At 41.4% G+C, this 13,314-nt stretch overlaps 1 protein-coding gene across 1 annotated transcript; it reads left to right on the top strand.

Annotated features, from left to right (window-relative positions):
• Positions 1–33: 33 nt before the first annotated feature.
• COTL1 (coactosin like F-actin binding protein 1) lies at positions 34–12,975 on the top strand. The gene is made up of 4 exons (XM_075282176.1): positions 34–329; positions 554–636; positions 9,412–9,569; positions 11,798–12,975. The coding sequence occupies exons 1-4, from the start codon at positions 253–255 to the stop codon at positions 11,906–11,908; spliced, it is 429 nt and encodes a 142-aa protein (XP_075138277.1). The 5' UTR covers positions 34–252; the 3' UTR covers positions 11,909–12,975.
• Positions 12,976–13,314: the final 339 nt, after the last annotated feature.

The raw sequence follows: 13,314 nt of genomic DNA on the forward strand, positions 1-13,314 counted from the left end.
AGGCTCCTCCTATTTTTTGCAGAAGAAAAAGAATGACCTGCCCCATCCCCAGTGACAGGCTGCAGGCTGGGAGCCCAGGGGTTAAGTGGCTGCTGAGCTGTAGTCAGTGGAGCTACTTGTAGGGCTGAGACCAGGAGCATCTGCTGCCACCCTCCTGCCCTGAGCTGGTTACAGGATTTATCAGGGTACTTGTGGCCAGCACGAGCTGATTCTAGCTTCTCTTCTGGATCTCAAATACAACTTGCCCCCACCATGGCAACTAAGATTGACAAGGAGTCGTGCAGAGAAGCTTACAATCTGGTCAGAGATGACACCAATGGCATCAGCTGGTGAGTGGGGACTTTCTAGCATGATGGGGCATTTACCCAGGGCACCCTCACATAACTTTTACAGCACTGTATACACTGTCATTGACTGATGTGTGTGCTGATAACTGCCTCAGGTGTCCTGCTGTAGTATTAGCTAGGGCTGGTATATGTAGCCCTGGGGTATACTGGGAGGACTGGCATCTTTCTATTCTCTGTAAAGCCTCATGTGTCTCTGCTCTTTACAGGGTCACATTTAGATATGACGGAACCACAATCGTTCCTGGAGAGCAAGGGTCCAACTATGAAGAGTTTGTGAACACCTGCTCAGGTAAGGCGTCCTCCCCACCGCCCACATTGTGTCCTGCAGCCAGTGTGTAAGCATCACCTGGGGCCAGGTATCTGGAATGTAGAGACATTATGTATGTATATATGTATGGGACTTGTTCATCCCTGCCCTGACTGAGGATCAGCACATGAAACCTATACAGTATATGTAATATAGCACCAACTGTATTATCACACAGTTAGATATACAAGATAGAAGGCTGGATGTTTTATTATATAGTATGCAATTTTATAATTATGTGTTACTATGCACTAAATTATATACAGTATACAGAGTCAGATTTGTTATTATACAGTATATATGATCAGATATGTTACTATACACTGGATTATATACAGTATACAGGGTCAGATGTATTATACAGTATATATAGCCGGATGTGTTACTATACAATGAATTATGTGCAGTATACAGGGTCAGATGTGTTATTATACACTGGATTATATACAGTATACAGGGTCAGATGTATTATTATTATACAGTAAACATACAATACAGTCAGATGTGTTTTATACAATAATTTAAATACAATGTATTATACATGGACAATGTATTATTAAACAGTGATGTATATAGGCCCAGACGTAATATAAAACTATGTATACAGTCTGCCAAGCCAATTGTTATTGTACAATAACACATATACAGGGAATTAACATGATATACAGAGCCAAAAGTTGTATTATACTGTTATAACACAGCCAGATATATCACTATACAGTGACATAGATACAGTACCAGTGGCTACATGTATTATTATTTAGAGACATATGTAAAGAGTTCTGTTATTATACAGTATCTTGTATACAGGGTCATACACAGCTTTTGCATCATTACTACTTTTACTATTGTTTGACTCTATATCATTACATATGTAACCCTTTCCTCTAACACAAGTGACTGATACCCTCATCTTCCTTTCCTGCTTCCTATCAGAAGCTTCTTTTCTGAGTTTTATCTTGCTGATAAGACACAATACATTACTTCCCTGCTCAGGAGATTGTGCAATGTTGGCAATGCAAATATATATATATTGAGTTTTATCTAATCTCACACTGAGGGTGGAGGCTGCTTGCATCTGCTGTATAACTACAAGTCCCAGCAAGACTAGTGGCAGCAGCTACACTGATCAGTACTACAAAGTAGCTTAAAAAAAAATAGCTGGGATTTATGGTAGTGTACCCGGGAGTTTGCGTGAAGCAGCTGAACATGTGCTGCTGGATACCCCTGCAGGCATTACATTATATCCTCTTGTGAAAGGGTGTGGCCACTTCTGCAACATTTTTTATTGCTCCAAGGCATCTAAAATAATTGGAAAAAAACTTTTCAGAAACTTTGCAAACAGTTGTGAATAAAATGAACTGTTTTGTGTATACAGCTTCTTCTATAGATATATATTTCTTCCAACAAACCTGAAGTAGCTCAGTTGTAGTTCAGTTTCCACTAACCTGAGATGTCACAAGTCTGAATCACTCAGTGCTCTCGCACCAGTTGTAGCAGTTACGGAGCCCAAGTACAAGGCCAGCCATACAAATCAGATATATTGATGATATAGAGATTGTTCATACTAATGCTCCCACCACCAACATTAACTAAACTGCCTGTAAAGGGGGAGATGTTTAGTTGTTAAAAAAAAAAAAACAATGAGCAGTGAGTCTGCAAAAGCTGGCGTTTGATTGGCTGAAAATATCGAGCATGAGTGACCAGTTTCTGGTAGAATAAAATCTGCCAACAAATATCCACAGCATTGACATAGCCCATCGGCTGCAAAATCAGCTATTTCGACCAACTAAAATCTAATGTATATGTCCAGCAAAAGAATGAGAATGAAAAATTGAGATTCTGTGCCAGTTCCCTATCCCCCAGCCTGTCCACAATGTGTCCCTATTCCTACGATGTGGATAATGTATAATCTGTCTGATAATTAATTGCAGGTTGTACTTGTTCCCATTACTGTTGTGCTAAATTAATCCGTGCAAGGACAGGTAGAAATTCTCCTTGTCTATCTGTCAATCTTAAAGGGAATGCCCCACGACAGACATTATATGTCATAAATGTGTGATAGATGCAGGTCCCACTTCATTTCACTAGAAGTAAGCCCCCAAACCCCATCCAGGCCCATCTGACAGCTAAATCTAGACCCCCATAGAAGTGGCGAGGTTTTGATATCCCACAAGTTACAGAAACAGCATGGCTAAGTAACCTTAAACCTGGCCACTGATGGTAGCCAACATTTGGCTTTCAGCAAAATTGGATGGGGCTTGGTTGGGTTTTGGGGGGTAATTTCTAGAGATAGGTGTAGTTCCCAGAGCAGGGCCTCATATCTATCAGACATTTCTGGCATATCCTGTGGTTATGAAATAAATGGCTCTTGTGGGCCTTCCCCTTTAGCGCGACCAAGGCTTCTCATATTTGTACAAGACAGAGGATGACCTCTGAGGAGGATTAACAAGTAGAACTACAGAGCTGCAGTGTAAATTTGCTGGCGTCCTTTAGCTCTCAGACTGCAGCATAGAACATGTGCATAAATATCCTAATGCTTTAGTGTATGCACACAGTATATGCTGCAGCTTGTGCATTGCAGAAGGTAGATCAGTTATATCAGACACAATATCGTACAGTGCCAGTGTTTGTCACAATCTAATAGTGTTTGTAACCGTGCTCATTAATGCAACAATGCTGTCAGTCAGGGGTGTATATGTTAGCATGAGGGGCACAGGTAGAGGCTCAAGGTATCGGGTGCCCTCAGCCTGTCTGCGTTTTACTTGTTGGCAATGTTCCTTCTTGGACTCTTTAGCCTTCATGATCTAGGCAGGGTAATAAAGGGATTAATGTTTTTATATCTAGTGGACTATGGCAGTGAAGTGGTTAATGTCAGTACATCTGGTGATCTAGTGCAGTGAAAGAATTAATGTCAGTATACATAGTGGTCTAGGGCTGTGAGGGGAATATCCCTGCTTACCTGGGGTCTGATGGTTACTCACCTCTCCAGGTTCCTGCATTGATCATAGTGGACTGTGTTGGTGTAACTGCAGTTATCACTGTGATCAGACAGAGTGATTCAGGAGTGCTCTGCACAATCATTAGGGGGACAGTCAGTATGTGATGAAGGGGGTTTATCTCTCCCCCTGGCTTAGGGGCCTTGTAACCCTTATAGATATGTCACTGGTCAGAATCTTGATTCTATCCTTTAATAATGCACACACAGTCTTTATTGGAAAATCATGTGACATTTGTGGCATCATTAGTCTTTACAACCACCTTCCACAAAAACTAAAAATCCTCCATGGAAGAGCTATCTCCTTTCCATAGACTTATATAAAAATCTGCTCCAGCCAGTTATTTTACAGTCAGTCTCCAGACATTGAGGTGGAGGGGGTATAGCTGAGCTAGTTAGATACATTACAGTTTTTTCTTCCTTTGTACTGCTGGTTTATGAAAACTTTTATGAGGTTTTTGGATTATGAGGTACAATATAAGAAGGAGCGTGTACAGTCAGCCATCCGTTCCTTTCTCAGAAGACACAAGACAGTCACAATGATTTTGTTGTGACAAACAGACCCAGTGTGTAATTATGGCGCTGTCACTATGTAATTGTGGCGCCCCCTGGAGACTGCAGTTACAGGCTGAACGTGTTTACCTGTCGTGTTTGTGCAGATCCATCACCTGTTTTTTACACAAAAACAGATTCCTTGTCTTTGTCCAGCAATGACGCCTTTATCTCATCCTTTTCTTTCACTCCTTTTGCTGATGTAAAGTGATCGGATTTCACTGTAATATGTGGATTTTGCAGCTCATTGTATGGAGTCTCTTATCCTGAGGGATTGATTTCAAGACTGGCCATAATAATGGTTTATATATGGAAGGTGCTGGCTGTGTCTCATGGCTTTACTGCTGTCCTGACACTACAAGTCCTAGCATTAAATTATCTTCTATTTTACTTCTGACTTGCTGTTTGGTTTTACTTCACTTTTGGATATAGCCCACAGGTACTGACATGCCCCAGGTCCTCACCAGCCGCTCCCTGACATTCCTCCTGTACATTCCTCATTCAGATTAGGTTCATCCAAAGTAACATGGATCAGTTATAACTGCATATGGTGCAGGAACACATTGTAGGACACCATGGGAAGAGTGAATTGGTCCTAAAAAGGGTGTTCATGGCTACCACATAGTAAAGGAGAGCAAAGGTCTCTCAGACTTGAAGGAGTTTGAATCTGGAACTTTGCTGAAAAGTATTGTCTGGATTCAGTTTTAGGCACTTAAGAAATGGGCATAATCCTTTAATGATAGTAGAAAAATCCAAAACTTCATGGATAGGCCATAAGTAATCATTGATTTATTTATTTTTATAAATCTTGTCTGTGCTTTTATCTTCTATCTTACTTGTGGACCACTAGTAGAATGACAGAATAGTGAATCCTCTTTGAGATGACCACCCAAAATTGCATTAAAAAGTGGTCTTCTGGGGGAAAAAGTCTCCATCTCAAAGAAGATGGTTTACATAAAAAACTGAAAATCTGTCACAGAAAATGTGGTCTGGGTAAGGAGGTGGTCTTCTGAAAGAGGTGGTCTTCTGGAGAAGTTTTATTATACTTGTAGTGAATCATCTCCTCACTGAGACTCCAGTCTGCAGATATAGACCACAAGAAGAAACCTACCCCCACCACATGGACTCTGGATTCCCTGGGAAGTGGAAACGCTGTTTCCCTTGCAGAATATTAATTGAGTCAGGTCTAGGGGGTCAGTGTGATGTAACAGGGATGACTCAGCACAGATTTACCAGCCAAAAACTTTACCAACATAGGATATGTCTGTCTGTCTATCTATCTATCTATCTATCTATCTATCTATCTATCTATCTATCTATCTATCTATCGGTTTGTCTATCTAACCCATCCTATCTAACTATTCCATATCTATCTATCTATCTATCTATCTATCTATCTATCTATCTCATATACTTCTGTATGTGTAGCTATCTTATCCCATATCTATCTCTCTGTTTAATAAAAAAAAAAAAACCTTAGAAACAACACCATAAAGAAAAAGAGAAAAGGTGAGTGCAAGTCACAGGATCTTGGCAACACTCCATTAATGGTAGCAACAAATAGGCAGCTCTCCAGAAATTCCAAGAAGAAAAGTCAGAGGACTTTTTTTCCAAGTGTGCATATAAAAGAAAAATCCCCTGGACTTTTCTACTCAAAACTTGAAGTATTGCCTATATTTTTTTTTTATCTATCTATCTATCTATCTATCTATCTATCTATCTATCTATCTATCTATCTATCTATCTATCTATCTATCTAGCCATCCGTCATGCTGCATTGTGCTGGCCACTGCTGTGCCACATCCCAGAACCGGGTCAGCATTTCCTTTCTAGAGATATGTACAGAACAGCAGAAAGTGTTGTAACAATATTTACCTTCCCCAAATATTCTGTCACAGCCGCTGGTTTTTCTGCTGACACTTCCTGGCACCGTCAGTGAAACTTCCTGCAGACTGCGATTACCTCTGCAGACCAGGAATAGAATAACTGGGGTCATTGTTTATTTATCTATAGAGGGATGTGTGGATTTAGTGATCTATTAAGCCATATACCAGATCTCTAAATATTCATCATGTCTTCATTTATGTTGTCTTGCCTTCTCCTGTCACATCCAGAGCCACAGCAAAATAATTGCAATAAATGATTAATTTAGTTGACTTACGGTTTGTGTTATTTTGCGATGAGTTGCCGAGCCTTAGGGTCATCGTATGCTAAACATTAATCCTTTATCTTGCTCTCTTCTTATGCACATAAAGTCTCCTTATGGTTCCAGGTTTGGTCCTTGCACCGGTTTTGCACTTTGCTGTGCCACCTGATAAGAAAGAAATTAAAGGAGTTGTCCGGCCCCAAATGGATTTTTCATACTGATGGCATCACTGTGTGATCTGTGTGAGTCTGACACTCAGATCCCACACAGTTCAGCTCCTTTAGTGGATGGGGGTGCATGCAGGCTCTCCTATTCAAGTATCATCATTATGCAATGGACATGACTGCTGCAAACAACTATCACTTGTACAGGAGAGCTTATACTCACTCCCCATCCACCACTATAGCTTCCGTTGCCTAGATCCTTCTGGAACAGCTGATCTGTGCAGGATCTGGGTGTTGGCCTTTGGTCATCAATATGGAAAATTGATTTGGGGGTCAGACAACCACTTTAATGTTCTCATTCACAGACCACAAGTAGAGAAAATGAAAAAGCATTGAAAGGAACAAGGGCAGATTTATGGAAACCATCTAAAAGAAAAAGTGTCTTTGCTGCCCAGAGCAACCAATCTCAGCACAGCTTAAATTTTCAAGCGCCATAAAAAATGGAAGCTGTGCTGTGATTGGCTGCTGGGGTAGGCAACCTTCGGCACTCCAGCTGTTGTAAAACTACAACTCCCAGCATGCATACTTACTCTACTGTTCTTGGAACTCCTATGGAAGTGAATGGAGCATGTTGGGAGTTGTAGTTTCACAGCAGCTGGAGAGCCAAAGGTTACTGACCCCTGGTCTATAGATTTCTCTATACAATTTACTGTGAAGTTTTTCTCACTGATGTAATGTACTCCATATATCCACTAGTTCCTCTGTCTGGAAGGGAATTTGGTCACTGATCGTTCATTGCCCTAAACTCAATTCCCTGTTATATTTTAACCACTGATTCATCAATAAAAACTGTGACTCACTACATAGGCGGTAATGGGAGAATCAATTCTATAATATTCATCAAAAGTGAATCACAGACTTGGTGTATATTTGCCTGGTAATGATCATCATCATCAGCATTGTCTGCGTGATACAGATGTAGTTCTTGTGTTGTTTTGAGTCCTTGACGGAACAAATGTATTAATAATCATCACCGGTGATGAAACGCTCTGCATCAAAAACTTTTAGGTTATGTTAATGTGCAATAAGGTTGAGGTTTTGCCACAATTTTAGAATATTACAAGAAAAACCAGGATATTACCTCAATATATGAACAAAACCTCATTGAGAAAAGTATATGCAAGTAAGTAGTGATAGATGAAAAAAGAAACTTTGCACTAGTGTCACCTTTTTGAAGTTAGTTCCCTATAGCTCAATGCCTGGTTTTCCAGAAACTTAATACAAAGATCTGGGATTAACACTAACAGAATATCTCCTCCAAAAGGAAGAGAAATCCATCCAGAGACAAATGTTTCAGGGTTATTGCTCCTCATCGGTGCAAAGCAGAGTACTGGTTGGCTGGGTGAGAGGCCAAATACATGAAGGGGTACTAGATCTCCTTAAGTCTTCTCAGGCCCCTTTTTTTGTACAGGAAGTTATAGACCATACATGACCAGCTATGGATTTGGGAAACAAATATGCAAATAAGTCCTCCTTGATGGAAAAAGAAAAAACATTCTCTAGTTCCACCTTTTTTAGGCACTCTACTGATCAGTGCCTCATTTTCCAGAATCCTAGTTGCAAGATCTGAGTTTAAAGCCAAGCCAGTCGTACTGCAAAACAGCTGTATGCGGATGGGTTGCACTTCCTTTTGGAGGAGATATGTGAGTAGGTTTCTGGAAAAAAAACAGGCATTAATCCATGGGAAGCCACCTTCCAAAATGTTGCATGATGCAGAAATTGCGGAAGTTTTCTCACGCAGAAATTGGCTTATGTTGAGAATTTTAAAATCTGTAGCCTGATAATTCTTTGTGCAGATATCCATTGTGGACTTTATTTTAATGAGAGGGGCGAAATTGGCAACAAAATCCACATGCAGATTTGTAGCCTGAAATCTGTAGCAACGTTTACTACCTTTAAACAGTAACTTTACTAGGTAATATTGACCATGAAAGGTTGGAGCAGCAGCTGCCAGGTACAGGAACTGTCACGTGGAACCTTGTGATTCTAGAGCTGACAAATGGTTAGTAATGTACAATAGCGATGAATCTGATCCTGGCGGTCACTGTGACCCTGAGCGACAGTCCTCTGCTCAATTATCTGAATACTTTCATATTATTCCTTCTGCCTCCACCAGAAAAAGAATTCATTGCTTATCTGTTTTTGGGAAAGCTGGGTGACAGCCAATACAGCTGATCATAAATCTTACAGTTTAAAAATTCCCTTGCCCCAGTTTTACTATTTTAAAAAAAATCATAAGTTATAGGGGACTATAAGGATAGTTGCACATGTTTTTTGAGGGTTTGGAGATTACTGTATAATCTGTATATCGGCCATATTTCCCCCACTTGCACACTGTTCAGAGACCTGGGCTCACAGTGTCATGGTTATCTATGATGTTGTCACTCACTGTGGGACTACTGACCCATTCTGCAATTATGACAGGTCAAGTTCACTATGATACTGTGAGTCTGGGTATCCGGACGGAGTGTAGTCCAGGAAATATGATTCATTATTTTTTAATCAACGTGACCATATTCCAAAAAGAATGGAAATGTGAATAAAGTTAACAGCTTATCACTCAGCTTCCCATACTCCTAAATCACCCTCATTATGCAGTAACAGATATACTGTCCAAAATGCTACTGTGTACTAAGAATAGTGTATAGAACACTGAATGTCAATTCTTGTGGCACTAGGCACTATCATAGCAGCCATATTGGTTGACGTCCAACTTTCCCAAGACCTAAAAATCGTCTGAACAGAACAGCTGAATGCAGTATGTACTCTTGTGCTATAAGTAGTATATTGCAGTGTATATGATTTCACCATCTCGGTCTTTTTCTCTCTTGTTACAGATGACATTAGGCAGTTTGCCTACATAAGGTTCACCACTGGCGATGCGATGAGCAAGAGGGTAAAATTCGCCTTGATCACATGGATTGGTGAAAATGTTGGTGGACTGCAGAGAGCAAAGATTGGTACAGACAAATCCCTGGTGAAAGATGTTGTCCAAGTATGTATCCTCACAGTTTATGAGCACGCATGTGGCTGACTACAGCTGATTCACAAACAATAGCTCTTGTGCGATAATATCATTGTCCGGGGGGATATGGACGACAGGTGTTGTCCATGAGAGTTCCCCAGTGTTAGGCTTAAGGGTGAGCACATCATAATGTTCAGAATATTCTGGAAGCTGCTGCTGCATTAACACCAAAAGAAGCATTAACAAGATGACAGTGAGCGTCCTCATCAGCCGTGTGACCACCATATGGTGCGTTCTAGTCTGGGAGCTTCAGCCGCAGGTCACTTTGGGTGGGTAGAGGAGGCGGGATTCATAATGAAATCTCTCTGTATGGAGCACAAGTCAATAGCAACCACTGTTCAGATGTGAACAAACAGGCAACTGTGCTGCTCCATATGGAGGGGGACGTATTGTTTTGTCGCTTTGTAATTTTTAACGTGTTACATTCACACACTGAGATACTCTTATCAGGATTAAGCATGTTGGCAACCATTTTTTTTTGTTAAGAATAAGGCATAATAATTTTTACCCATTGGAAGTAAGCAGAATGAATGACAGCAAGCAAAGATCTAGAAAACCGTGAGGAATTGATACAGAAAGTATATTGGAAAATTGTATCTGTTCATTTTGCAAGCATTTATCTCTCAATATTTGTCTGAAACTAGACAACCCCTTCATTGCTGAACAGTCCTGCAGCTTTCCAATTCTTAGGATACTGTTTGGAGTCAGTCTATACCGCTGGCTTAGGGCTTCAGAATAGTTTGTGGTCAGTTATTGTCATAGAAATAAGGGTGTAAAGGAATTGCTGGAGGAGCAATTCCCTAGTAGCTGCTTATGAACCCTGGGGGAGGGGCACAATAAGACGGTGAGCTGACCCTTCCCACCTCCCTGTCACTTCCTGCTTGCCCGAACTGTCCTAAGCGACAAATGACAACTGGTCGACAAGCCCTTCCTAGATATGTGATGACACTGAACGCAAACAGGACAAACAACAACAAAGGGAGGTCAGCTAGCCAAAGGTTCGGTAACAGTCGAGCTACGCAGTCCAGAATCGTAATCCAGGAGAATAGTCAAAGGTAAAGTCAGAGGTCAGGAATAAGGGCTAGTTCACACGGAGTTAACGCGCACGCATTCTGGCTTGTATACACGTGTCAGAATATGAGCTCTCAAAACAGATCCCATTCATTTCAATGTGTCATTACGGGCGTATAACGCACGTAATTTTGCGCGCGTAATTTTGTGGCTGCAGAGGGAATCCAAGGTGAAGGAGATGGGTGTGGTGGAAAATCAATTACCAAGGTGAGAGAATAGGACAGTGTTCAGACAATACAAGAAAAACCCAAAAGAAGAAATCACAGCCAGAGACGTCTCCTGCGGCCGGAGTATGGCGCCAAAGAGGGGTGAGGATGTTACAAACGGATAGAAAAGATGGCAAAGTGGGGTAGAGACAGTGGGTGGTAGCTTAAAGAGGACCTTTCATCAGATTGGGCACAGGCAGTTCTATATACTGCTGGAAAGCCGACAGTGCGCTGAATTCAGCGCACTATCGGCTTTCCCGATCTGTGCCCCGGGTAAAGCTCTATTGGTCCTGGTACCGTAGCGCTTTACAGTCAGAAGGGCATTTCTGACAGTCAGTCAGGGACGTCCTTCTCCACAGCAGCGCCTATCGCGCTGTACAGTGTGAGCGCGGATGGAACGCCCCCTCCCTCTGCTCACAGTGCTCGTCCATAGACAAGTATTATCAGGAGGGGAGGGGGCGTTCCTCCCCGCTCACACTGTACAGCGCGAAGGACTGACTGTCAGAAACGCCCTTCTGACTGTAAAGCGCTACGGTACCGGGACCGATAGCGCTTTACACTGGGCACAGATCGGGAAAGCCGACAGTGCGCTGAATTCAGCGCACTGTCAGCTTTCCAGCAGTATATGGAACTGCATGTGCCCGATCTGATGAAAGATCCTCTTTAAATGCACCAAAATCGTGACTTAAAATTCTAGCTCAGAGTAAGCCAGCTAAAAGGTGGTATAAAAGTAGACTAGACTGTCCAGATATGCCTGATGTATCATCCAGAATCAGCCACAGTCATAAATCAAGTGCATTTTCAGACTCTCTGGCTAGCTTTGCCTTGACTAACTGTTAGTAAATGTGAGCCAATTTTTTTTTTCTTTCTTCTGTATTTGAGTCCGGAAATATTATAATTGTTTTTATTTTGTTTTCCTAGAATTTTGCCAAAGAGCTTATGATCACAGATCACAAAGACCTGGATGAAGAGTACATAAAAGGGGAGCTGAAGAAGGCTGGAGGTGCCAACTATGATGCCCAGACAGAATAATAGTTGACCTCCATCTGCCGCTTCAGTTCTGACCTTAAAGTCGTCTCAATTAAACAACTGGAAACTATTATAAAAACTGGTTATTTCTTTGCATAAACCTCTCCCTGTTTTGCTGACCTGCCCAGGACTCGTATTCTCCATCCCATGGTACCTCCAGTGATGACGTCATCGCGGCTGGTTGATCCGTAGGCATGCGCCATCTTCAGTCACAGCACAGCCTACTGTAACACTTCTTTCACATCCAACACATGATGCCATGGACTGTACCTCCAAGAGGGTCCACATTATGACATCTCAAGAGATTCACAAGTCTAGAATCCCTCCCCAGCTTCATCGTCCATGTTTGACCATTTCCAAATGGCGTCTGTCATTCCAGAATCAGCAAGAAAGATACAAATTGTGTGTAAACAAATCCCAGCCCTCAGTTTCATCAATTACAAGGGGGTCCTTTTTAATATGCAACGCACAACAAATAGGGGTTTCCTATAGTAATAATATCAGCCAACTGGAGATGTCCTGCATTTCATTTTTACCACTTTTTATTTAATGTTTTTTTGTTTGTTTTTTTTTTGGGGGGGAGGATTTTTTTTAACTTCTAACCATTCCAGCATTCATAAAACCTAATCATTAGCTGAGCTAAACCAAAATCTGTCATCTCTGTACATTACTCCCTTATTATCAGGCTGGTCCTTAGATACCGCACATCTCACGGCCACCCTGCGTTACTGGATCACCTGACACATATCATTTTCCATGACCCAACCATTCGAAGAGTTAATGGCCGCTAGTGTTATTTTTGTAGATTTTATGTTCTGCTTTTGAAATGAACTGGAATCTGCTGCTTCAGTGTCAACCCCACTTACCCTATACACAAAAGAAGTCACCAATGAGATTTATCTTTTATTTCTTAATGAAGGCTTTTTTTTTTTTTAAATCATCTTTATTTCTGGACGCCAGAATGTGAATTATTGGTGTGACTGGAACCTTAATCCTTGTGAACTGGATGGGAGAAATACATCACTGCTCAGAAAAACCACTTGAAGAATAAAATAGTTTTTTTTCCAAAATCTGTTGTTTGTATTTTTTTATTTTTTATTAATGTACCGTATATACTCGAGTATAAGCCGACCCGAATATAAGCCAAGGCCCCAATTTTACCACAAAAAACGGGGAAAACCTATTGACTCAAATATAAGCCTGGGAAGGGGGGGAATGCAGCAGCTACTGGAAAATTTCAAAAATTAAAATAGTCAGTGTTTTTGGGTGCAGTAGGTGCTGGGGAAGGGGAGGGGGTGTTTTGGTTGCCTGTCTGCCCCTTCCCTGCGATTGAGGACTGGGGTTTTTCCCCCTATTTGGATTTCAGCCTGGCTGTATATAGGGTATCTGCAGTGTTCCTATTAACCCCT

This window comes from Leptodactylus fuscus, chromosome 7, assembly GCF_031893055.1.
Source record: "Leptodactylus fuscus isolate aLepFus1 chromosome 7, aLepFus1.hap2, whole genome shotgun sequence".
In the NCBI taxonomy this organism is placed as follows: domain Eukaryota; kingdom Metazoa; phylum Chordata; class Amphibia; order Anura; family Leptodactylidae; genus Leptodactylus; species Leptodactylus fuscus.

What these genes read in the sequence shown, in the direction of transcription:
- COTL1 (XM_075282176.1), top strand. Translation starts at nt 253, where the DNA reads ATGGCAACTAAGATTGACAAGGAGTCGTGCAGAGAAGCTTACAATCTG. An exon ending in GACACCAATGGCATCAGCTG is followed by an intron (nt 330 to 553) that starts GTGAGTGGGGAC and finishes TGCTCTTTACAG; the next exon opens with GGTCACATTTAGATATGACG. An exon ending in GTTTGTGAACACCTGCTCAG is followed by an intron (nt 637 to 9,411) that starts GTAAGGCGTCCT and finishes CTCTTGTTACAG; the next exon opens with ATGACATTAGGCAGTTTGCC.